Raw genomic sequence first — 27,482 nt, 5'->3', positions numbered from 1 at the left:
CAAAATGTGTAGCTCATCCTTCTTACGTTTAGGCTCCAAAATATAAACTTCTGCATCATCATTTGTTCCAAAATAGTATTTGATGTTTCTCATGAAGTCTGTCATGAGTGTTGATAGTTGCTTTGTTGTCAAAATCAATTAATCCACTGACGTATGCTTTAAATGAGTCAAATACGTCAATATTACATGTTATTATGAATGTTATTATGTTTTAATGAATGTGCATGTTACTACATTACATATGTACTTATGTTACTACATTACATATATAATTATTTTACTACGTTACATATATAATTATTTTACTACGTTACATATATACTTATGTTACTACGTTACATATATACTCATGTTACTACGTTACATATATAATTATTTTACTATGTTACATATATAATTATTTTACTACGTTACATATATACTTATGTTACTACATTACATATATACTTATGTTACTACGTTACATATATACTTATGTTACTACGTTACATATATACTTATGTTACTACATTACATATATACTTATATTACTACATTACATATGTACTTATGTTACTACATTACATATATACTTATGTTACTACGTTACATATATACTTATGTTACTACGTTACATATATAATTATTTTACTACATTACATATATACTCATGTTACTACGTTACATATATACTTATGTTACTACGTTACATATATAATTATTTTACTACATTACATATATACTCATGTTACTACGTTACATATATAATTATTTTACTACATTACATATATACTCATGTTACTACGTTACATATATAATTATTTTACTACATTACATATATAATTATTTTACTACGTTACAGATATACTTATGTTACTACGTTACATACTGTATATACTCATGTTACTACGTTACATATATAATTATTTTACTACTTTACATATATAATTATTTTACTACGTTACATGTATACTTATGTTACTACGTTACATATATAATTATTTTACTAAGTTACATATATACTTATGTTACTACATTACATATATACTTATGTTACTACGTTACATATATACTTATGTTACTACGTTACATATATACTTATGTTACTACATTACATATGTACTTATGTTACTACGTTACATATATACTTATGTTACTACGTTACATATATACTTATGTTACTACATTACATATGTACTTATGTTACTACATTACATACATACTTATGTTACTACGTTACATATATACTTATGTTATTACGTTACATATATACTTATGTTACTACGTTACATATGTAATTATTTTACTACATTACATATATACTCATGTTACTACGTTACATATATACTTATGTTACTACGTTACATATATCATTATTTTACTACATTACATATATACTCATGTTACTACGTTACATATATACTTATGTTACTACGTTACATATATACTCATGTTACTACGTTACATATATACTTATGTTACTACGTTACATATATAATTATTTTACTACATTACATATATACTCATGTTACTACATTACATATATACTCATGTTACTACGTTACATATATACTCATGTTACTACGTTACATATATACTTATGTTACTACGTTACATATATAATTATTTTACTACATTACATATATACTCATGTTACTACGTTACATATATACTTATGTTACTATGTTACATATATAATTATTTTACTACATTACATATATACTCATGTTACTACGTTACATATATGCTTATGTTACTACGTTACATATATACTCATGTTACTACGTTACATATATAATAATTTTACTACATTACATATATACTCATGTTACTACATTACATATATACTCATGTTACTACGTTACATATATACTCATGTTACTACGTTACATATATACTTACAGTGGGTGTATAAAATGGTGATGGATTATTTTGGATGTTTTTAAAGCCAGACTCCCATTGGCTCCATTGTTAGCTGACTTTTGCTAGCATTTTTTTACGGTTAAGAATGCATAAAAAAATATGATATTATATATATATATATATATATATATATATATATATATATATATATATATATATATATATATATATATATATATATATATATATATATATATATATATATATATATATATTCTTGTCTCACATAAGTATAGTGAATAATAAGCTACATTCCCCCCAGAAGTGCACTTCCCCTTTAAAATTGCACAGCTGCAACCTGCAGTTGTAGACTGCCAGCAGAGAGCGCTGTCGTGTTCCTCACACGAGGAAACATGAGGACAAAATGTGTCACTGCAGGTTTGTGTTATTAAACAATGTCTTGGTAGGATGATAACTTCGCCATGGAAGCTGCCAGACATCCTGTCACTTTCGAGAACCCGTTATACGCCAACACACCTGCTGTCATTCACGCCTCCCAGGTACACCTACACTCACTACTGTCTCACCACACACTCCCAGGTACACCTACACTCATTATTGTCTCACCACACACTCCCAGGTACACTTACACTCACTATTGTCTCACCACACACTCCCAGGTACACTTACACTCACTATTGTCTCACCACACACTCCCAGGTACACTTACACTCACTATTGTCTCACCACACACTCCCAGGTACACCTACACTCATTACTGTCTCACCACACACTCCCAGGTACGCCTACACTCATTACTGTCTCACCACACACTCCCAGGTACACCTACACTCACTATTGTCTCACCACACACTCCCAGGTACACCTACACTCATTACTGTCTCACCACACACTCCCAGGTACACCTACACTCACTATTGTCTCACCACACACTCCCAGGTACACCTACACTCATTACTGTCTCACCACACACTCCCAGGTACACCTACACTCACTACTGTCTCACCACACACTCCCAGGTACACTTACACTCACTACAAACTCACCACACACTCCCAGGTACACCTACACTCATTACTGTCTCACCACACACTCCCAGGTACACCTACACTCACTACTGTCTCACCACACACTCCCAGGTACACCTACACTCATTATTGTCTCACCACACACTCCCAGGTACACTTACACTCACTATTGTCTCACCACACACTCCCAGGTACACTTACACTCACTATTGTCTCACCACACACTCCCAGGTACACTTACACTCACTATTGTCTCACCACACACTCCCAGGTACACCTACACTCATTACTGTCTCACCACACACTCCCAGGTACGCCTACACTCATTACTGTCTCACCACACACTCCCAGGTACACCTACACTCACTATTGTCTCACCACACACTCCCAGGTACACCTACACTCATTACTGTCTCACCACACACTCCCAGGTACACCTACACTCACTATTGTCTCACCACACACTCCCAGGTACACCTACACTCATTACTGTCTCACCACACACTCCCAGGTACACCTACACTCACTACTGTCTCACCACACACTCCCAGGTACACTTACACTCACTACAAACTCACCACACACTCCCAGGTACACCTACACTCACTATTGTCTCACCACACACTCCCAGGTACACCTACACTCACTATTGTCTCACCACACACTCCCAGGTACACCTACACTCACTATTGTCTCACCACACACTCCCAGGTACACTTACACTCACTACTGTCTCACCACACACTCCCAGGTACACCTACACTCACTATTGTCTCACAACACACTCCCATGTACACCTACACTCACTATTGTCTCACCACACACTCCCAGGTACACCTACACTCACTATTAAGGCTGCAGCTAACGATTATTTTTCTATCGATTAATCTATAGATGATTTTTTTTCGATTAATCGGTTAATCTATAGATTATTTTTCCTTTTACCGATTATTTTTTATTTTATTTTATTTAAAATGAAGATGAAAAAATAAAAGTAGGCCAGTTTTTTCAAAAGGCATGGCTTTTATTTACAAAAAAAAAGAAGTATGGCCACTCAGTCAACATTGACAACAACATGACAAAATATTCTTTAACAATGTAAACATTTAAACCTTTTAACATTTAACAAAATTAAAAGTAGCTTATTTGCTTTTTAATGTGCAAATATAAAAGTCAACATCCTGTGCAAATCTTAATATTCTGCAATAGTATAAGCATTTAAAAAGTAAAAGTATTGCTTATTTTGCTTTAAAATGTGCAAAAATAAAGATAAACATCCAATACAAAAAAGTGCAAAACGAAATATTCTGTAACAACAGTGTAAACATTTCAACAAAAGTGAAAGTATTGCTTATTTGCTAAAATGTGCAAAAATAAAGATAAACATCTAATACAAAAAAGTGTCAATCTAAATATTCTGGAGCACTGTAAACATTAAGTATTGCTTTTAAAATGTGCAAAATAAACATCCAGTCCAACACAGTACACAATAACCAATTCTACTCATTCCAGTGAGTGACTTTGTAATGAAGAAAGGTTAGCATGTCTACATGCTCTGGTTCTTTTCTTGTTTACAATATTCCCAGCAGCTGAAAATAGGCGCTCAGAAGGGGTCGATGTGGCTGGAACTGAGAGCTAATTAGCCTTCACCTCAAGCCAGGACTGCGAGCGAGCTGAGCTGCAGTTTAAGTTTCTAGTAGGTCAACGGGCTCATAGTGATGTTACTAGTAGTTGACTGGGAGGTGTTTATTATCATTTGGGGAGAGTCCGCTGCATGATGCTGACCTGCTAAACACCTATCTGCTCGACGCTGAAGCGCTGACTACATGCGCTATGAATACGCACTGCTGATTGGCTGATAATGCTTCGTGTGTACCAATCAGATGGTTGTGTGGGTGGGACAATGCTGCGTGTGTACCAATCAGATGGTTGTATGGGTGGGACAATGCTGCGTGCTGAGACAGAGGCAGAGGAGCAAAGCAACTTGTTAAGACTTTAGCAGCTAAAGTTAGCTTTAGCTTAGAAACTCGTTCGGTACACCCCCGTACCGAACCGAAAGCCCCGTACCGAAACGGTTCAATACAAAACACATACCGTTACACCCCTAGCAGATACAAATGACACATTCATGTTTTTGTGTAATGATGACAACGTATGCTCGCGCGGACGATTGACTAGTTGATGGTTGATGGTTTTCTTTTCAAATGTTCGTTCATAGCCGTTGTGCTGCTATGATAGGCCATTTCCGCTCGACACAGTGTGCATACAACAACATTATTAGGCTGTGTATTGAAATACTCCCACACTTTTGACGACTTTTGGCGTGCGTTTTTCCCCTCGCTCGCACAGTCTGCTTTGCGCTCCGCCATGACGGTAGTGTGACGTAAATATGAGACGCGTCGACGCACAAAAACGGCGTCGACGTATTTACGTAACTGATGACGTCGACTACGTCAACGCGTCGTTTCAGCCTTACTCACTATTGTCTCACCACACACTCCCAGGTACACTTGCACTCACTATTGTCTCACCACACACTCCCAGGTACATCTACACTCACTATTGTCTCACCACACACTCCAAGGTACACCTACACTCACTACTGTCTCACCACACACTCCCAGGTACACTTACACTCACTATTGTCTCACCACACACTCCCATGTACACCTACACTCACTATTGTCTCACCACACACTCCCAGGTACACGTGCACTCACTATTGTCTCACCACACACTCCCAGGTACACCTACACTCACTACTGTCTCACCACACACTCCCAGGTACTCTTGCACTCACTATTGTCTCACCACACACTCCCAGGTACACCTACACTCACTATTGTCTCACCACACACTCCCAGGTACACCTACACTCAATACTGTCTCACCACACACTCCCAGGTACACCTACACTCACTATTGTCTCACCACACACTCCAAGGTACACCTACACTCACTACTGTCTCACCACACACTCCCAGGTACACCTACACTCACTATTGTCTCACCACACACTCCCAGGTACACCTACACTCACTATTGTCTCACCACACACTCCCAGGTACACGTGCACTCACTATTGTCTCACCACACACTCCCAGGTACACCTACACTCACTATTGTCTCACCACACACTCCAAGGTACACCTACACTCACTACTGTCTCACCACACACTCCCAGGTACACCTACACTCACTACTGTCTCACCACACACTCCCAGGTACTCTTGCACTCACTATTGTCTCACCACACACTCCCAGGTACACCTACACTCACTATTGTCTCACCACACACTCCCAGGTACACCTACACTCAATACTGTCTCACCACACTCCCAGGTACACCTACACTCATTACTGTCTCACCACACTCCCAGGTACACCTACACTCATTACTGTCTCACCACACACTCCCAGGTACTCCTACACTCATTACTGTCTCACCACACACTCCCAGGTACACCTACACTCATTACTGTCTCACCACACACTCCCAGGTACACTTACACTCACTATTGTCTCACCACACACTCCCATGTACACCTACACTCACTATTGTCTCACCACACACTCCCAGGTACACGTGCACTCACTGTTGTCTCACCACACACTCCCAGGTACACCTACACTCACTACTGTCTCACCACACACTCCCAGGTACTCTTGCACTCACTATTGTCTCACCACACACTCCCAGGTACACCTACACTCACTATTGTCTCACCACACACTCCCAGGTACACCTACACTCAATACTGTCTCACCACACACTCCCAGGTACACCTACACTCACTATTGTCTCACCACACACTCCAAGGTACACCTACACTCACTACTGTCTCACCACACACTCCCAGGTACACCTACACTCACTATTGTCTCACCACACACTCCCAGGTACACCTACACTCCCTTTTGTCTCACCACACACTCCCAGGTACACGTGCACTCACTATTGTCTCACCACACACTCCCAGGTACACCTACACTCACTACTGTCTCACCACACACTCCCAGGTACTCTTGCACTCACTATTGTCTCACCACACACTCCCAGGTACACCTACACTCACTATTGTCTCACCACACACTCCCAGGTACACCTACACTCAATACTGTCTCACCACACTCCCAGGTACACCTACACTCACTATTGTCTCACCACACACTCCCAGGTACACCTACACTCACTACTGTCTCACCACACACTCCCAGGTACACCTACACTCACTACTGTCTCACCACACACTCCCAGGTACACCTACACTCACTACTGTCTCACCACACACTCCCAGGTACACCTACACTCACTACTGTCTCACCACACACTCCCAGGTACACCTACACTCACTACTGTCTCACCACACACTCCCAGGTACACCTACACTCACTACTGTCTCACCACACACTCCCAGGTACACCTACACTCACTACTGTCTCACCACACACTCCCAGGTACACCTACACTCACTACTGTCTCACCACACACTCCCAGGTACACCTACACTCACTACTGTCTCACCACACACTCCCAGGTACACCTACACTCACTATTGTCTCACCACACACTCCCAGGTACACCTACACTCACTACTGTCTCACCACACACTCCCAGGTACACCTACACTCACTACTGTCTCACCACACACTCCCAGGTACACCTACACTCACTACTGTCTCACCACACACTCCCAGGTACACCTACACTCACTACTGTCTCACCACACACTCCCAGGTACACCTACACTCACTATTGTCTCACCACACAAAGTACACTAATTACACACATCTGTTGTGTTGTCAAATGCAACAACTAGGTTTAAAAACCACTCTGCATACTTATTGCATTTGTTGTGTTCACATGTTTACATGTTCACATGTTTACATGTTTACATGTTCACATGTTTACATGTTTACATGGTCACATGTTTACATGTCAAACTCTCCAAACATGATTTTCTGCAAGATAAGATATGTTACATCAGGGCTGTCAAAGTCATTTGAGGTCAGGAGCCACATGGAGGAACATCTACTCCCAAGTGGGCCGGACTGGTAAAATAAAGACAACTCCAGGTTGTTTTTTTTGTTTTACTTTGGCCAAAAATAGAACAAGCCCAATAATGAAAACGTACAAATCACAAATAATCCTCTGGACAAAACACTTCAATTTTGTTGACAATTCTGAGGAAATTTCTGCAGCTTCAAAAACACAAAGACCTTAGACTCGGTCTCAGTGTGTCTACAAAGCCAGGTTTAACTGGAAGTCGCAGTCTTTCTGGGATTGAACAAATAACGCAACATGTAAACTCTTCTAGGTATCAAATACCTCCTTTGTCATGTCCACGTATCAATCCAGTGCTAACTCAACAAACCGTAAGAAACGGAGGTCAAAACTATTCAAGAGTTAAGCTTTCTCGTTTTTGACAAGAGACATAAATAACCAAGCAGTGTTCCAAGCAGAAGACATAAAATGTCAAGTTTTAAGTTTCATTTGGGTCAGGGAGGAGGAGCCACAGTCACCCTTTACTGTGTACCTCTTGCTTGCCTAGCAGAATTGCTATTGTGACATCCAGTGGACACATTTAGAACAGCAGTTTCTTTTAATACTTGGCAAACTCATCATGCGGGCCAGATAAAACCTGTTTGACACCTGATTGACACCTCTGTGTTGCATGATGTAGCAACGTATTTGACTATAAAAATGTTTATCTAGTCAAAAGTATGTAACTTTTCATTATTACAGTGCTTGCTTAAATATACATCTAATGTATCTTTCATGATATTGTTACATTGTTAGGTTTTGTTTATATACGCTGTAAAAAAATATCTGGCAGCTGAGTCCTAATAATGTTACCGTAAAATTGACAGTGTTTTTTACTGCATATTTCTCCAAATGGCTAAAATGTTGGCAACTAAGCTGCCATTTTGTTTTTTTTACTGTAAAATGTCTAGTTATTTTTAGAGTGTACAATTTGCTTGGTAACTTGCTTTAAAATCATCGGTCACGCAGATTTTTAAGTCTTTATTTTAGTTTTCACAACACAAATGTTTGGTATGTATAATAATATAAAATGTTGTGCAGTTTTAAAGTTTAAAAGATGTGACATGTCAAAATGGAAAGATAAAGTACTTTGACACATATTATTTCAGGCCATAGAAAATGATGTGACACTGTTTTACACCTGTCTTCTAGATTATTCCAAAAGCAGGCACCAATACTCAAGTATTACACAATGAAACAAGATTAGATAATATTTCAGAAACCCTTCAAACAGACTAGGAAGGATATTTAGTACACAACTCATTTGGCTTTTTTCTCCACAAACAGATGACAGTTCATTTAAGTGGTGAGCCGCCAGTACAAAACAATTTTGTCAACCCGGTGTATCGTGCAGAACACAGCGAGGTTCTTGTCAATACGTCGTCTGTCACACCAAAACCAGTTGAGGTAAGTCTTTTATTTTTCTTAGTGTATATCAAAACTTACTGTTTGCCTTTTAATATTTCAGCAACATGTTCTTTAGGGACGCTGCTGCAAAGTGAAGTCCACTAGTCAGCAAATTATTTTTTTTAGTCGACTATTCATTTTTTTTTTTTTTTTTTTTTTTAATGTCCTGCCCAGCTTCTCAGGCAAATCATATAGTAGATGTAGATGCCCATATCGGCTGTTCACTTTTACTTTACAAAAGAGAAGTGTAGGATACTTCTCTTGTTGCCTTATTTGTATTTGACTTTATTAAATGTATTTATATTATCATTTGGTGCAGCCGGGCCGGAGCAGGAGGGGATAGAATGAGAAAAAAAGGAAGACAGAGGGGGGAATTGTGGGGACAAGAGGGGGATTAGACAGAGAGACAAAAACAACAGCAGCAAACACAACAACAACAACAACAATAGAGCAACATCAGCAAATACGACATGTACAAATATGATGGCAAAAGTGATAGCAAATAAGCAGTTAACGAAAAATAAAAAATAATACAGAAATGACAATGAGCATTATTACACTACAAATGGAGCAATACAGATACTAATAGAAATAGCGCTATTGATAATGAACAATACCAATAATTTACCTTTATTATCAACAATACAGTTGTTCAAAAGCAACAATACATATACGTAATGATAACTTGAGATACGAAAGAATGCAGAAAATGGAGGGGAAGAAAGAGAAGCAACCTACATTAACCTTGTAGATTGTTATAGTAACAATAGGTTAAGCTTTGTCGGTGGGCCATGTGTTACCCAGTTTGATTAGTCGACTATTCAAATATTCTCAATAAGTATGTTTATTATTGTTTCTTCTTCTTTACACTTTGAGTCCACAACTTGATTTTAACTCATTTCCAAATGCTATTAAGTACAAAAGCCAAAAGCTGTGAAGTTGTCACGTTGTGTAAATGGTAAATAAAAAAAGCATACAATGATTTGCAAATCCTTTTCAACTTATATTCAATTGAATAGACTGCAAAGACAAGATATTTCATGTTCACACTGAGAAACTTTTTTTTTTTTGCAAATAATCATGAACTTATACTTTAATGGCAGCAACACATTGCAAAAAAGGCATTTTTACCACTGTGTTACATGGCCTTTCCTTTTAACAACACTCAGTAAAGGTTTGGGAACTGAGGAGACACATTTTTTAAGTGGAATTCTTTCCCATTCTTCCTTGATGTACAGCTTAAGTTGTTCAACAGTCTCCCTTCTGATATTTTAGCCTTCATATTGCACCACACATTTTCAATGGGAGAACATAGTGTATGTAAATATAATGCCAGGAGTACACACAAAAACCTTATTTAAATAAGGTGGTCTGCACCTGTTATCAATTTTACACGCAGTCTTAGTAGATCACACACAATTTAATAGTTGGCACACTATTTAACACCTGTTATTTGGATCTTGGTAAATCAGGCCCCGTGTAGTCTGTGAAAAAAATGAATGTCAATAAAGACAAATGCCAACAGACATCAAAATGCATCAATTGAATTTGTGTCAAACAGCCCCTTAATTCATCCAGGAGCTATAAAATCATAAAATGATATTGCTGAATAGACTGTTTATTTTTATATTTATATTTCTATTTATTGAATTTGTGTCAAACAGCCCCTTAATTCATCCAGGAGCTATAAAATCATAAAATGATATTGCTGAATAGACTGTTGACAGTCCAAATATGTTGACAAGAATACAACGCACTCCTTTCTCACAGCCAATTCTCTGCAACTGCCAGTTTGCACGTCCTTTATAGAGGTACTGAAGACACAAAACAGCGGCCGCAGAACAATTTCAGTCTTGATAGATCCCACTGTGTGTGCTAAATAATTAAATTAGCATTTTCTCTTCCAAGTATTGTGGCCGTTCTGATTAGCAGCATATTTTCTGCATATTAATTCAAGAAAGACACGCTAAATCATCTAATTTAAGAGATGCAATCTTGTGCTATCAAGTTTGCATGTGCAAACCTTTAGTAGATCAGGCCCTAATAACAAATCATAGTTTTGTGTGAGTTGTCGTGCAAACAACGATGTTTGTGTTGTGGTCTTAAGGAGTCAACATGGAGATTATTCAAGCGCAAACTGAAGCCGAGCCTCGCATTTGAGAACCTGTCCTACTTCAAGGTGAGCCAAGGTTGCTCATGACAACAAACTCACAAGATTCACTCACTGTTTGAAATATTTGACAGATGAAGGACGAGAAGCCCGAAGAAAGCGGCGGAGACACTCTGGCGCCTGAGCCCTCGCCCACTAAACCTCCGAGGAGGGATCACCATCATCATCACCATCATCATCATCACACCAGCACCTTTTCCCCCACAGAGGACAGTTTCAAAGACACAGCCAACCTGGTCAAAGAGGACGGTGACGTATAACCCCGGCCAGAGATCACACTTTGCACAGAATTTATTTTTTTATGCAGCCTGTGAGAGAAAAAAAAAAACGATTACATTTCAAGAATGAAGAAGAAAAAAAAAGTATATGCCTTGTGACATTTCATATGCCAATTCTTTATTCTGATGTTTATATCTTTTGCACTGATAAATATGTTGTATATTTGTAAATTTCAATATTAATGAGTAGTTCATGTTGCCATAAGATAAAAGGTGTCCAATATATATATCTACATACACGCACCTCAAACATGCAGTTGAACAAATGTGACTTCATGACTCCTGATGGACGCCACACTTGACCATGGAAGATGATTGATGAAAAGCCACAGAAGAGAAGAGAAGTCATCTTGTCTCACAATGATTCCCAATAAGTCTGTACACTTGAAATGGTGGAATAAAAGTTGTATTTTGTGCCAGGTAAGGTGTGTGTTCAAAGTGTGTGTGCTGCAGGTGGAGGTAGAAGAAGGCGGAGCACAAAGTCGCACACAAAAGAGGGGCAATAGGACAAAGGCAGCCAGAGGAGTGCGGCGTCCCAGCCTGCAGTGTAGCGTGTGCGAGGGAAACGTGCGCTCACAGCCTTCTCCATGCACCTCGTTACCGTGGCGATGCGTGGACTTGCCAAGATGCGCATGGAAAAGTCCTGGCACTTCAGGTCTGAGAAGGCAAAAAGTTGTATTAGAACGATTATTTAATCCTATTCAAAAAAATCCCATGATGTACGATAGTTTGCCCCACTTAATACAAAACTATTAGCAAACACAAACATGATACAGATGTTGCTTGCTGGGAAATGATTATTGCATCAAAAGCTTCAATTTCCAAAAGCAGTGAAGTCGTCACGTTGTGTACATGTAAATCAGGGGTGCTCATTACGTCGATCGCGATCTACCAGTCGATCGCGGAGGGTGTGTCAGTCGATCGCCAGCCAGGCATTAAAAAAATAGTCCTAAAAATGAGCGATCATAAATCTTCACTATGACGTCACTTTCGTAACTTGACTGACATTCACGGCACCCGAGGGTCTTCTGAGATGACGCTGGCTGCTGCCAGCTCATTATTAAGAAAAAAATACCGACAGGGAGGCGAGAAACACTTTTTATCTCAACAGACTCTGGCGCCGTACCTGTTGTCAAAACTCCAAAGACCGACTGCATAGTTGCACAATAAAAGCTCTGCTTCATCCTGCCTGCGCTAACAAAATAAGAGTCTCAGAAAGCTGGCGTGCACAAGCTAGCAAGCTACGGAGTTTGACGCCTTTGTATTTCTTGTAAAGTGTATACAAAGGAGTACAGAAGCTGGACAAATAAGATGCCAAAAAGCAACCACTTTCATGTGGTATTGGACAGAAAGGAGGACTTTAGTTCTCCTCCATTTGAAAATGTGGACGTTATCATCACTACTATCTGATTCTTATCAATGCAAGTCATCAAAATCAGGTAATACACCAACTTATATTCTTGTCTTCATGAAAGAATCATCAATCAATCAATCAATGTTTATTTATATAGCCCTAAATCACAAGTGTCTCAAAGGGCTGTACAAGCCACAACGACATCCTCGGTACAGAGCCCACATACGGGCAAGGAAAAACTCACCCCAGTGGGACGTCGGTGAATGACTATGAGAAACCTTGGAGAGGACCGCATATGTGGGTAACCCCCCCCCCCCCCCCCCTCTAGGGGAGACCGAAAGCAATTCCCCCCCTCAGTTTATTTCAAGGTAAAACTATTTTCAATTCTCGGTAATGAAGGAAATTATGGTAGTATGTAATAATATCTGATAAATAAGGAGTCTTTTTAATTTTAAGAAAATATATATATACCAAGGGCCAATAAAAGGCAAGCTGCGAGTCACAAATGCCAGACTTTGGACATCCGGGCCATACGTGGTCTGTGGTCCAGTTTTACGTGGTCCATGGCCCTGACAAGGTGTGTACAGTAGGATCATTAGTCATTTCCCAGCTGGCAACAGGACTGAGTACTCACACTCATCAAGGTAGGTCACCCCATAGGAGTCTTTCACTTCCTGAGGGAGGCGGGTCCAAAGCCTCCTGAGATCGGCCTCAATAGGACCCAGCCTGGTCAGGTTAGTCCTGAAGAAACCAGGTTCAATGATGCTCACTTTCACCCCAAACTGCTGCATGTCCCTCCTAACACAACACAACATATATTTATCATTGACATACTGTATTCCAACCCACAACCACCTGGCTGCGAGGCAGACAGGGTAACCACAAGTTCACCGTATTGTCTTCAATTACATAGAAATAACTTTTTTTTTTTTTACATAAAATTACTGATCAATTTAACTTAAAACATGTTTTATACATTATTCAATTCCTCTCATAATAAAGTGCATTTAAGTAACTACTTAAGTTTATTTTGAACATTTATATAGTTTCAATATGATACATCACATATTGTACACATCTTCAGTTTTTCTCCCTTACAACATGTCTGAAAAGGAGTAGGAAGAAGCAAAGCTTATTTCATCCTTCCTCCTTTTTATTTCACAGCAGTTACTAACACATGTGTTTACTTCCTGTTCTCAATTTATAACATCCATCCATCCATCCATTTTCTACCGCTTATTCCCTTTGGGGTCGCGGGGGGCGCTGGAGCAACTCACATTAATTCATTTTAAACCCAACACTTCTCTTCATAAATAGTTAAATCAGTTATGATTCAGCCAATAAGATCAATGATTCATCATTATCAATACGTTCAAGACATTTATTATAATTCTTCTTCTTTGTGCTGTGTAAACACTTGAAGTTTGAACACTTCCTTAAAGTGGATCATAGTAGCACACTAGTTGAATTATTTGCTTAATCCATTCCATCATTTAATTCCACATTCTGATATGCTAAAGGTTTTAAGTGTTGTACGTGCATACAAATGTTTTAAATTACATTTTCCTCTAAGGTAATATTTCTCCTCTTTAGTTGAGAAGAATTGTTGTACAAACCCCGTTTCCATATGAGTTGGGAAACTGTGTTAGATGTAAATATAAACGAAATACAATGATTTGAAAATCATTTACCCCATATTCAGTTGAGTATGCTACAAAGACAACATATTTGATGTTCAAACTGATACTTTTTTTGTTGTTGTTGCAAATAATCATTAACTTTAGAATTTGATGCCAGCAACACGTGACAAAGAAGTTGGGAAAGGTGGCAATAAATACTGATAAAGTTGAGGAATGCTCATCGAACACTTATTTGGAACATCCCACAGGTGAACAGGCAAATTGGGAACAGGTGGGTGCCATGATTGGGTATAAAAGTAGATTCCATGAAATGCTCAGTCATTCACAAACAAGGATGGGGCGAGGGTCACCACTTTGTCAACAAATGCGTGAGCAAATTGTTGAACAGTTTAAGAAAAACCTTTCTCAAGCAGCTATTGCAAGGAATTTAGGGATTTCACCATCTACGGTCCGTAATATCATCAAAGGGTTCAGAGAATCTGGAGAAATCACTGCACGTAAGCAGCTAAGCCCGTGACCTTCGATCCCTCAGGCTGTACTGCATCAACAAGCAACATCGGTGTGTAAAGGATATCACCACATGGGCTCAGGAACACTTTAGAAACCCACTGTCAGTAACCACAGTTGGTCGCTACATCTGTAAGTGCAAGTTAAAACTCTCCTATGCAAGGCGAAAACCGTTTATCAACAACACCCAGAAACTCCGTTGGCTTTGCTGGACCTGAGCTCATCTAAAATGGACTGATACAAAGTGGAAAAGTGTTTTGTGGTCTGACGAGTCCACATTTCAAATTGTTTTTGGAAACTGTGGACGTCGTGTCCTCCGGACCAAAGAGGAAAAGAACCATCCGGATTGTTATAGGCGCAAAGTGTAAAAGCCAGCATCTGTGATGGTATGGGGGTGTATTAGTGCCCAAGACATGGGTAACTTACACATCTGTGAAGGCGCCATTAATGCTGAAAGGTACATACAGGTTTTGGAGCAACATATGTTGTCATCCAAGCAATGTTACCATGGACGCCCCTGCTTATTTCAGCAAGACAATGCCAAGCCACGTGTTACATCAATGTGGCTTCATAGTAAAAGAGTGCGGGTACTAGACTGGCCTGCCTGTAGTCCAGACCTGTCTCCCATTGAAAATGTGTGGCGCATTATGAAGCCTAAAATAGCACAACGGAGACCCCCGGACTGTTGAACAACTTAAGCTGTACATCAAGCAAGAATGGGAAAGAATTCCACCTGAGAAGCTTCAAAAATGTGTCTCCTCAGTTCCCAAACGTTTACTGAGTGTTGTTAAAAGGAAAGGCCATGTAACACAGTGGTGAACATGCCCTTTCCCAACTACTTTGGCACGATTTGCAGCCATGGAATTCTAAGTTCATTATTATTTGCAAAAAAAAATAAAGTTTATGAGTTTGAACATCAAATATGTTGTCTTTGTAGTGCATTCAACTGAATATGGGTTGAAAATGATTTGCAAATCATTGTATTCCGTTTATATTTACATCTAACACAATTTCCCAACTCATATGGAAACGGGGTTTGTACATTCTTGGCTAGCAGGTTATACTTTGCTTAGTACATCATTTTAGATGTTTGCAAATGCACTAAATCGTTGAATTTCAGTTTTTGATTCAATAAATAAAGTTTTTGTATGTTTTCTATATCCAACATTATGTATTATCCATTCCTAACTGAGCTTTTATTTAATACAGGTATTGAAGGAAGTGCACATGTAGTTATTTCTACACAATGAATCACATATGTAACATTAGTGAGCAGTAGAGAATATAAAGTGATTTTTTTTGTATTATAGCAATTTCTAGTTGTATTATTATTATTGTTGTGTGCTTGTGATTCGGTACTGACCTGAGGCTGTCAGAGAAGGCCTCCACTCCCCACTTGGAAGGACAGTAACCTCCTCCGATGATCGCCAGCCGGCCGAGAACACTGGAGACGTTGACCAGCCGGCCTCTACCTTTCTTCAGGAGCGGCAGAAACTGCAGCGTCACCTCAATGACGCCCATCAGGTTGACTTCCAACACTTTGGTGAAGTCCTCCAAGTGCATCCATTCTAGCGGGCCGATGGGCGTGGATCTGCCAGCATTGTTCACTAACCCCCACAAGCCTGCAGAGGACACATTGGAAGAAACATTTGTAATAATACTTCATTAAATATCATAGCAATGTCCAGATAGCGTTCAAATATGCCCTCTAGTGGCTATAAGCAGTATAGTGAGGACATCAAAGCAAATATTGTAGGTGTTTTGAGGCAACGCCCTATCTTTATTTTTCTGTCCTTAATCTTACATTAGGAAAAAAACTACACAACTTTATTAGCATTAGTATTGATAGCATACTTCTTTTACTTTTGCAGTCGCATTGGTCTTTTTTCAGTACACATGGCTTTTGGTTTAATGTTTTTTTGTATATATATACAAACCCCGTTTCCATATGAGTTGGGAAATTGTGTTTGATGTAAATATAAACGGAATACAATGATTTGCAAACCATTTTCAACCCATATTCAATTGAATATGCTACAAAGACAACATATTTGATGTTCAAACTGATAAGCATTTGTTTTTTTTGCAAATAATCATTAACTTTAGAATTTGATACCAGCAACATGTGACAAAGAAGTTGGGAAAGGTGGCAATAAATACTGATAAAGTTGAGGAATGCTCATCAAACACTTATTTGGAACATCACACAGCTGAACAGGCAAATTGGGAACAGGTGGGTGCCATGATTGGGTATAAAAGTAGATTCCATGAAATGCTCAGTCATTCACAAACAAGGATGGGGCGAGGGTCACCACTTTGTCAACAAATGCGTAAGCAAATTGTTGAACAGTTTAAGAAAAATCTTTCTCAACCAGCTATTGCAAGGAATTTAGGTATTTCGCCATCTACAGTCCGTAATATCATCAAAGGGTTCAGAGAATCTGGAGAAATCACTGCACGTAAGCAGCTAAGCCCGTGACCTTCGATCCTTCAGGCTGTACTGCATCAACAAGCGACATCAGTGTGTAAAGGATATCACCACATGGGCTCAGGAACACTTCAGAAACCCACTGTCAGTAACTACAGTTGGTCGCTACATCTGTAAGTGCAAGTTAAAACTCTCCTATGCAAGGCGAAAACCGTTTATCAACAACACCCAGAAACGCCGTCGGCTTCGCTGGGCCTGAGCTCATCTAAGATGGACTGATACAAAGTGGAAAAGTGTTCTGTGGTCTGACGAGTCCACATTTCAAATTGTTTTTGGAAACAGTGGACGTCGTGTCCTCCGGGCCAAAGAGGAAAAGAACCATCCCGATTGTTATAGGCGCAAAGTGTAAAAGCCAGCATCTGTGATGGTATGGGGGTGTATTAGTGCCCAAGACATGGGTAACTTACACATCTGTGAAGGCACCATTAATGCTGAAAGGTACATACAGGTTTTGGAGCAACATATGTTGCCATCCAAGCAACGTTACCATGGACGCCCCTGCTTATTTCAGCAAGACAATGCCAAGCCACATGTTACATCAACGTGGCTTCATAAGAGTGCGGGTACTAGACTGGCCTGCCTGTAGTCCAGACCTGCCTCCCATTGAAAATGTGTGGCGCATTATGAAGCCTAAAATACCACAACGGAGACCCCCGGACTGTTGAACAACTTAAGCTGTACATCAAGCAAGAATGGGAAAGAATTCCACCTGAGAAGCTTCAAAAATGTGTCTCCTCAGTTCCTAAACGTTTACTGAGTGTTGTTAAAAGGAAAGGCCATGTAACACAGTGGTGAACATGCCCTTTCCCAACTACTTTGGCACGTGTTGCAGCCATGAAATTCTAAGTTAATTATTATTTGCAAAAAAAAAATAAAGTTTATGAGTTTGAACATCAAATATCAAATATCTTGTCTTTGTAGTGCATTCAATTGAATATGTGTTGAAAATGATTTGCAAATCATTGTATTCCGTTTATATTTACATCTAACACAATTTCCCAACTCATATGGAAACAGGGTTTGTATTATATCTTTAAATTCAAATATCAAAAATCATTAATGTGTTTTTATTTTATTAATATTTTGTCGCTTGAATGCATTGAGAAATGCATGGAGAAATATATTTATTTAATTTTGTTTATTTAAAAATATATACTTTCCCACATGCTGAAATGTTATTATCATGCACAGCCTGGACATTTTTTATATTCTATTTTTTTCATTTTGTATTTTTATTTTCACACCTTTTGTCGCTTCATTGTACTGAATGCATCAAGAAACTGTGCCATTGTGCCCAGATAAAACATATTAATTATTTTGTATTTTTATCTGCCAAATTGTTCCAGTACACATTTCGCGGAATTAATTTCTGTATTTTCTTTGCAGCAAAATCATTTTAGTCCACATTGTTGTAAAAATATTTGATTTGATATAAAACAATTGTACACATGTCAAATTAATGTGAAATATATTTATCATTTTAGGGCATTTGTTTTGTATTTTTGTTAATAGCCTAACTTTTATTTATGCCATGGGCACTAATACACCCCCATGCCATCACAGATGCTGCCTTTTACACTTTGACCCTAGAACAGTCCAAATGGTTATTTTCCTCTTTCCACAGTTTCCAAAAACAATTTGAAATGTGGACTTGTCAGACCACAGAACACTTTTCCACTTTGCATCAGTCCATCTTAGATGAGCTCGGGCCCAGCGAAGCGTTTCTGGGTGTTGTTGATAAATGGCTTTGGCTTTGCATAGTAGTTTTAACTTTCACTTACAGATGTAGCGACCAACTGTAGTTACTGACAGTGGTTTTCTGAAGTGGTCCTGAGCCCATGTGGCGATATCCTTTACACACTGATGTGGCTTTTTGATGGTTTTCGGCCTTGCAGTGATTTCTCCAGATTCTCTGAACCTTTTGATGATATTACAGAGCGTAGATGGTGAAATCCCTAAATTCCTTGCAATAGCTGGTTGAGAAATGTTGTTCTTAAACAATTTGCTCAGGCATTTGTTGACAAAGTGGTGACCCTCGCCCCATCCTTGTTTGTGAATGACTGAGCATTTCATGGAAGCTGCTTTTATACCCAATCATGGCACCCACCTGTTCCCAATTAGCCTGTTCACCTGTGGGATGTTCCAAATAAGAGCATTCCTCAACTTTCTCACTCTTTTTTGCCACTTGTGCCAGCTTTTTTGAAACATGTTGCAGGCATCAAATTCCAAATGAGCAAATATTTGCAAAAAATAACAACGTTTACTGGTTTGAACGTTAAGTATCTTGTCTTTGCAGTCTATTCAATTGCATATAAGTTGAAAGGGATTTGCAAATCATTGTATTCTCTTTTTATTTACCATTTACACAACGTGACAACTTCACTGCTTTTGGCTTTTGTAGTTTGTTATTTCAAATTAACATGAGTTTGAATCCATTCAGAGGTGAAGTTATGCTTAGCTGACAATATGTTCTGCGTGGATAAGGTGGCGACTTGTCCAGGGTGTACCCCGCCTTCCGCCCGAGGGCAGCTGGGATGGGCTCCAGCACCCACCGCTACCCCGAGAGGGACAAGCGGTAGAAAATGGATGGGTAGATGTTCTGCATATTTACCATTATACTTATTGTGGGCTATTATTACATAGTTTTGTATTTGTTAGTCTATTGTTTTTTTACACGTCTTGCTTAAATGAGCTTGAGTGCACTGACAAACTGCTATAAGGTCAGATGTTTAGAACTCTTAGTTTTTATAATATTTAGTTTTTTGTGTATATTTAGCAGATAATTATTTTTGAATAGTATTTGGATTTTTTGTATAAATGTATGTGTTTTTGCAGAATAAAATTAGAGCTTTAAAATACATGTTCCTAGTTTTGTGTTCATTTGTGGATGCTTGATTTAGAATTGACGGGTTTAAAAATGAGGAAGCTTCAGTGACTGAAAACATGAGTTGGGTATTATTCCCTCGCAAAAAGACGACATGATGAGGAGTATGGAGATCCAGGTGATCTCCTGTCAGCCTGCAGCTCACCTCGCTCTCCCACCTCCTTGCTTACGAACCGCCGCGCTCTCCTGATGCTCTCGCTGTCCGTCACGTCCAAGATGAGGGTCTTCAGCCTGGGGGAGGCCGAGCTCGCCAAATCTGCCGCTCCTTTCTGGGTGAGACAGGCCGCTATGACGCAGAAGCCTTTGAGGTCCAGCTGCCTGGCCAGCAGATTGCCAAAGCCACTGTCACAGCCTGTGATGAACACCTGCTTGAGGCTGAAGGTGTCCACTTCGTAGGAGTCTCTGATGTACCACCAAGTGGACAACAGAGCGGCCACAAGTAGGGCAAAGGTCAAAACCGGATGTGACACCAGGGCCTGAAACAAATAACGGATGAATAAACAAAATATTTAATGTAGATGTAGACAGAATATGTTCCATACCTCCAGGAGATGTAATGTCAGTCCTTCAGTGCCCTGAGGAGATAAATGACACCATGTTTTTGTTGCAATGTTTCTAATAATTATTCTAAAAAGGCAAATAAATACATTATTAATAAGCACGTCTTCTAAAACAGTGATTCTCAAACTGTGGCACATGTACCACTCGCACTTGATTAGAGTACAGTGTTTTATTTTCCTGTATTTAAACTGTGTAATGTTCCAGTGGCCAAAAATATTGAATATTTTGTTGAATAAAACCTCTGCCTTGTTTTTAATACAAACCCCAAAAGCAGTGAAGTTGTCGCGTTGTGTAAATGGTAAATAAAAAGAGAATACAATGATTTGCAAATCCTTTTCAACTTATATTCAATTGAATAGACTGCAAAGACAACATATTTTATGTTCACACTGAGAAACATTATGTTTTGTGCAAATAATCATGAACTTAGAATTTAATGGCAGCAACACATTGCAAAAAAGGCATTTTTACCACTGTGTTACATGGCCTTTCCTTTTAACAACACTCAGTAAAGGTTTGGGAACTGAGGAGACACATTTTTGAAGTGGAATTCTTCCCCCTTCTTGCTTGATGTACAGCTTAAGTTGTTCAACAGTCTCCCTTCTGATATTTTAGCCTTCATATTGCACCACACATTTTCAATGGGAGAACATAGTGTATGTAAACATAATGCCAGGAGTACACACAAAAACCTTATTTAAATAAGGTGGTCTGCACCTGTTATCTTAGTAGATCACACACAATTTAATAGTTATTTTTTGCAAATATTAGCTCATTTGGAATTTGATGCCTGCAACGTAACAGTTGGTCGCTACATCTGTAAGTGCAAGTTAAAACTCTACCATGCAAAGCCAAAGCCATTTATCAGCAACACCGAGAAACACCGCCGGCTTCACTGGGCCCGAGCTCATCTAAGATGGACTGATACAAAGTGGAAAAGTGTTCTGTGGTCTGACGAGTCCACATTTCAAATAGTTTTTGGAAACTGTGGACGTCGTGTCCTCCGGACCAAAGAGGAAAAGAACCATCTGGATTGTTCTAGGCGCAAAGTGTAAAAGCCAGCATCTGTGATGGTATGGGGGTGTATTAGTGCCCAAGACATGGGTAACTTACACGTCTGTGAAGGCACCATTAATGCTGAAAGGTACATACAGGTTTTGGAGCGACATATGTTGCCATCCAAGCTGATTGATTGATTGATTGAGACTTTTATTAGTAGGTTGCACAGTGAAGTACATATTCCGTACAATTGACCACTAAATGGTAACACCCGAATAAGTTTTTCAACTTGTTTAAATCGGGGTCAACTTGTTTAAGTCGGGGTCCATTGATTCATGATACAGATATATACTATCATATATACTATCATCATAATACAGTCATCACACAAGATAATCACATAGAATTATTTACATTATTTACAATCAGGGGTGTGGAGGGGGGAGGGGGGGGGATATGGACAGCAAGTAGTGGACATAGAGAGAGCGAGAGAGAGAGAGAGAGAGAGAGAGAGAGAGAGAGAGAGAGAGAGAGATCAGAAGGCATAAGAAAAAATATCTGCATTTGATTGTTTACATTTGATTATTAGAATTTGATTATTAGCAATCCGGGGAGGGTGTTAGTTTAGGGTTGTAGCTGCCTGGAGGTGAACTTTTATTGTGGTTTTGAAGGAGGATAGAGACGCCCTTTCTTTTATACCTGTTGGAAGCGCATTCCACATTGATGTGGCATAGAAAGAGAATGAGTTAAGACCTTTGTTCGTTCGGAATCTGGGTTTAATGTGGTTAGTGGAGCTCCCCCTGGTGTTGTGGTTATGGTGGTCATTTACTTTAAGGAAGTAGTTTGACATAAACTTCGGTATCAGGGAGGTGTAGTGGATTTTATAGACTAGACTCAGTGCAAGTTGTTTAACCCTGTCCTCCACCTTGAGCCAGCCCACTTTGGAGAAGTGGGTAGGAGTGAGGTGTGATCTGGGGTGGAGGTCTAGAAGTAACCTGACTAGCTTGTTCTGAGATGTTTGGAGTTTAGATTTGAGGGTTTTGGAGGTGCTAGGGTACCAGGAGGTGCATGCGTAATCGAAAAAGGGTTGAACGAGAGTTCCCGCCAGAATCCTCATGGTGCTTTTGTTGACCAGAGAGGAGATTCTGTAGAGAAATCTCATTCGTTGGTTAACCTTTCTGATTACCTTGGTTGCCATTTTATCACAGGAAAGGTTAGCCTCTAGAATGGAACCTAGGTAGGTGACCTCATCTTTCCTGGTGATAACAATGTCACCCACTTTTATAGTGAAGTCATTGACTTTCTTAAGGTTGATGTGGGACCCAAACAGGATGAATTCCGTTTTACCCAAGTGTATGGATAGCTTGTTGTCAGCGAGCCAGGTGCAAGTTCTACAGAGCTCAGCACTGAGGATTTTCTCCACCTGTGACTTGTCCTTGTCGGATACCAGCAGGGCAGAGTCATCCGCAAACAAAAACAATTCACAGTCGCATGCTGATGACATGTCGTTTATGTATATTAGGAACAGTAAAGGTCCCAATATACTGCCTTGGGGGACTCCACAGCTCACAGAGAGAGGGGGGGGGGGGGGGGGGGAACACGGTGCCGTTCACCTCTACCACCTGCTCCCTCCCCTCCAAGTAAGATTGCATCCAGCTCCATGAGGTTTTGTTAAATCCGATTGCTCTGAGCTTATCCAACAGTAGAGCGTGGTTAACGGTGTCAAAGGCCTTCTGAAGGTCCAGCATGACCATGCCGCAGTATTTGCCCGCGTCCACCTCATGTTTGATGTGGTCGGTCAGATAGAGAAGGCATGTGTCAGTGGAGTGGTTAGTTCTGAAGCCGGATTGGAATTTGTACATGAGTTTATTAGTGGCAAGGTAACTATCAACCTGTTCATAAACTATTTTCTCCATTACTTTCGAAATAGAACTGAGAATAGAAACAGGTCGGTAGTTGCCAGGTTCCAATTTGCTTCCTTTTTTAAAGAGGGGAGTTACTCTTGCTATCTTAAAATCTTTTGGTACTTGGCATTGTGTAATTGATAGGTTTATTATGTGCGTGATGATCGGGGCAATGATGGAGGCAGAGTCCCTGAGGAATCTGGAGGGAATATTATCAAGGCCGGTGGCCTTGTTAGGGTGGAGCGCGCTCAATTTTTTAAACACCTCATCAGCTGTGACCATTTCTAATTTGAAATCATCGTTGGATACTCCTAGCTTTCTGTAGAAGGCTTTAATGTGTTCTACACCAAAGCGACCAGAGTGGTGGGACAGCTTGTTGACAAGAGTTGCAGCTATGCTGGTGAAAAAGATGTTAAGTCTGCTAGCTACCTCCATTTTGTCTGTAATGAGGGAGTCACTCTCCTTGATGCTGATGTTGGTGAGTCTGGTTTTAAGTTTCTGGCTGCAACCAGGAAGCTGGTTGTTGAGAATTTTCCAGAGCTCACGTGGCTTATTTGTGTTTTCCTCTATTTTGTCATTAATGTAATTTTTTTTTAAGGATTTAGTCAGGTTGGTTGAATTATTTCTTAATTTATTGCATTGCTTTTTGAGAGTTGAAAGGAGTAATTTGAGGTTGATATTATTGGGTTGTTTATCTACTTCTGTTTTACATTTTTGTATTCAGAGTATTTTCTGTCTCTGTCTTTTATGGCAGCTAATAGGTCCGGATTCATCCATGGTTCCGAGCGGGCTTTGATCCTGACTGTTTTCACGGGAGCCGTGTCATTTAGTATCTTTAGGAACGCCGTTTTGAAGCGATCCCAAGCAACATCGACCAGGTTGCTCGCGAGCACAGGGGACCAGTCCCACTCATCTAATTTTAAATTGAAATTCTCATTGGAGTATTTTTTGAGGGATCTGGATTGGGCTGTTATGTGGCCATTGGCTTTGGGTTTAGCTATTTTGCGGGTGCAGAAGGTTAGATAGTGGTCGCTAAGACCACAGATCATGACCCCAATATTTTTTATTTTAGGCCGGCCTGAAGTGAGAATGAGATCTATGGTTGATTGGGTGGAATCACACACCCCACAACGTTATCATGGACGCCCCTGCTTATTTCAGCAAGACAATGCCAAGCCACTTGTTACAACAGCGTGGCTTCATAGTAAAAGAGTGCAGGTACTAGACTGGCCTGCCTGTAGTCCAGACATTGAAAATGTGTGGTGCAATATGAAGGCTAAAATATCAGAAGGGAGACTGTTGAACAACTTAAGCTGTACATCAAGCAAGAAGGGGGAAGAATTCCACTTCAAAAATGTGTCTCCTCAGTTCCCAAACCTTTACTGAGTGTTGTTAAAAGGAAAGGCCATGTAACAGTGGTAAAAATGCCTTTTTTGCAAAGGTTTGCTGCCATTATATTTCTAAGTTCATGATTATTTGCAAAAAATAAAGTTTCTCAGTGTGAACATGAAATATCTTGTCTTTGCAGTCTATTCAATTGAATATAAGTTGAAAAGGATTTGCAAATCATTGTATTCTCTTTTTATTTACCATTTACACAACGTGACACCTTCACTGCTTTTGGCTTTTGTAAATAGTTAGGTCTACTACGCTACTGTATTTTAATGTGGGTCATTACAGTGGAACTGGAGCCAAGTTTTTTCTGAGGTGGTACTTGGTGAAAAAAGTTTGAGAACCACTGTTCTGAAAATATATACAGTATTTAGAGTAGTCAGTGTACAGTTTGTATTGCAGTATAGATTTACTATACACAGTCATTATTGTACAAATAGCATTTAACAACACAAGTCAGTAGTAAGATCACGGTGTCTGGCCCAGTCATGTCACTTGGTAGCTTGGTGAGCTGCATGAGTTCATTGGGGAGCTGTGGTTTATTAAAAGGGACAACATAAATTTCAACATTTTGTTTGCTTTTTAGGCTATTTAAACTTTGCGGCTTAAAAATTGTACACAGACTACTCTAATTCATATCCAAGTTTCATTTTTATTGCATTTTTGGTTCCTCAGAAAGGAAATCTTTTTGCAGAAGGGAAAACAGCACAGCTCAGTGGCTGCAAAACGTACTGCACAACAAACTGAAAAAAATACCACTTATTTGGCACAAACTGCAATCAAGAACAAGTAGTAAAAGTAGAAGAGCAGTTGCAAAGTTAAAATATTGTGTATGTCCTTTAAATATGTAAGTTATAATAAACATTGTCATCAATGTTAATATAAAATACATCTAGTTCAATAAGGTTGCTTGAATCAAATTGAGAATGTCTAAGCCTTTACTTTCACCCCCCATCAAAAATACAAAATGGTTTGTTATTTTTTTCACTAATGCAGCAAACCAAACTTAGAACACTTAACTCAGCACAGAAGTCATAACTAAAGCTCACATTGAAGCATTCACACACAGCACTGACATTTTGGAAGAAGTACAAATATAACATACTCGTGACACCGCAGGAGAAAATTATGTACACATTTCTCTTTTGACTCTCATTGCACATAACAATGGTGCGTTCAAGGACCCTTGATTAAAGTTAGAAACAGAGGCGTCACTACTTTTTAAAGACAGGGGAGAATTGCACTAAAATGATCATAATAAAAAATATGTATTATGATTGACATAATCCACTGATGATAGTAGATTATCTATATTTTACTCTCTGAAGAACACTTGACACATTTATAGTCATATTTAAGTGAATAATAATAGTTTATAAGATTATTTTAAATCATATTCTGGCCACTTTATATTGAATTTTTTTTTTTTTAAACAAAATCTATTTAGGGGGTTATCTCTGTATGTTAATCCCATCTATTTGGAGTCAAAAACCTAATTAAGCTTTTTACATGCATTTTAAAGAGTTGCTTTCAACCAAATCCATTGAATGTATGTAAACATATAGTGTGTGTCTACGGGGTGGCAACGTTTGGGTTTAGGGGGGATGGGGAAGGAGTTTTGTGTATGGGGGCCCAGAATTTGCTGCTACGCCCCTATCAAGTACACTAAAGAAAAGTAAACGCAGCTAAACAAAGTCACTTTCCTGCATATTTGTAAAACCTGCTTGTCACTCACTCAGTGTGGCAACTTGATCGTATGCTGATAAAAGTCTTATCAAGCGATCATCAGACAAGGAAAACTACCGTTAAAAAAGTAAAACAACCTACCATGTTTACAGAAGCTGAAGCGTGGATGTGGTCTTCATCAGGAACATCCAGCGAATGCACATTAGATGCCTTCAGTTTGACAAACATGGGATTACGTAAGACACAATATTGCACATGCATGCAGATAACGAACACA

General features: G+C 39.3%; 2 protein-coding genes across 4 annotated transcripts in view; one reads left to right on the top strand and one right to left on the bottom strand.

The window, feature by feature from the left end:
* lrp2a (low density lipoprotein receptor-related protein 2a) overlaps positions 1-12,208 on the top strand; it is a 139,042-nt gene extending 126,834 nt beyond the window's left edge. The window contains exons 76-79 of the mRNA XM_062069846.1: positions 2,310-2,402; positions 9,223-9,342; positions 11,450-11,521; positions 11,587-12,208. Coding sequence (XP_061925830.1) covers positions 2,310-2,402; positions 9,223-9,342; positions 11,450-11,521; positions 11,587-11,772 — 471 coding nt within the window. The 3' untranslated portion in view covers positions 11,773-12,208. The remainder of the gene's footprint in view (positions 1-2,309; positions 2,403-9,222; positions 9,343-11,449; positions 11,522-11,586) is intronic.
* rdh1 (retinol dehydrogenase 1) lies at positions 10,420-27,466 on the bottom strand. 3 transcript variants are annotated; one of them, XM_062069855.1, is made up of 7 exons: positions 27,347-27,466; positions 21,206-21,238; positions 21,029-21,139; positions 20,809-20,932; positions 16,655-16,913; positions 13,779-13,942; positions 10,420-12,447 (listed from the first exon to the last, which is right to left on the bottom strand). In XM_062069855.1, the coding sequence occupies exons 1-7, from the start codon at positions 27,464-27,466 to the stop codon at positions 12,224-12,226; spliced, it is 1,035 nt and encodes a 344-aa protein (XP_061925839.1). In that variant the 3' UTR covers positions 10,420-12,223. The 3 variants fall into 3 exon arrangements, with proteins under 3 accessions (XP_061925839.1, XP_061925838.1, XP_061925841.1); XM_062069854.1 differs by having other exon boundaries at positions 20,809-21,139; XM_062069857.1 differs by lacking the exon at positions 10,420-12,447 and adding an exon at positions 13,537-13,713 and having other exon boundaries at positions 20,809-21,139.
* Positions 27,467-27,482: the final 16 nt, after the last annotated feature.

The sequence above is a fragment of the Entelurus aequoreus genome, linkage group LG14, assembly GCF_033978785.1.
Source record: "Entelurus aequoreus isolate RoL-2023_Sb linkage group LG14, RoL_Eaeq_v1.1, whole genome shotgun sequence".
Lineage (NCBI taxonomy): Eukaryota > Metazoa > Chordata > Actinopteri > Syngnathiformes > Syngnathidae > Entelurus > Entelurus aequoreus.
The sequence above is the reverse complement of the archived record's forward strand: the minus strand, read 5'-3'. Positions and strand labels throughout refer to the sequence as shown.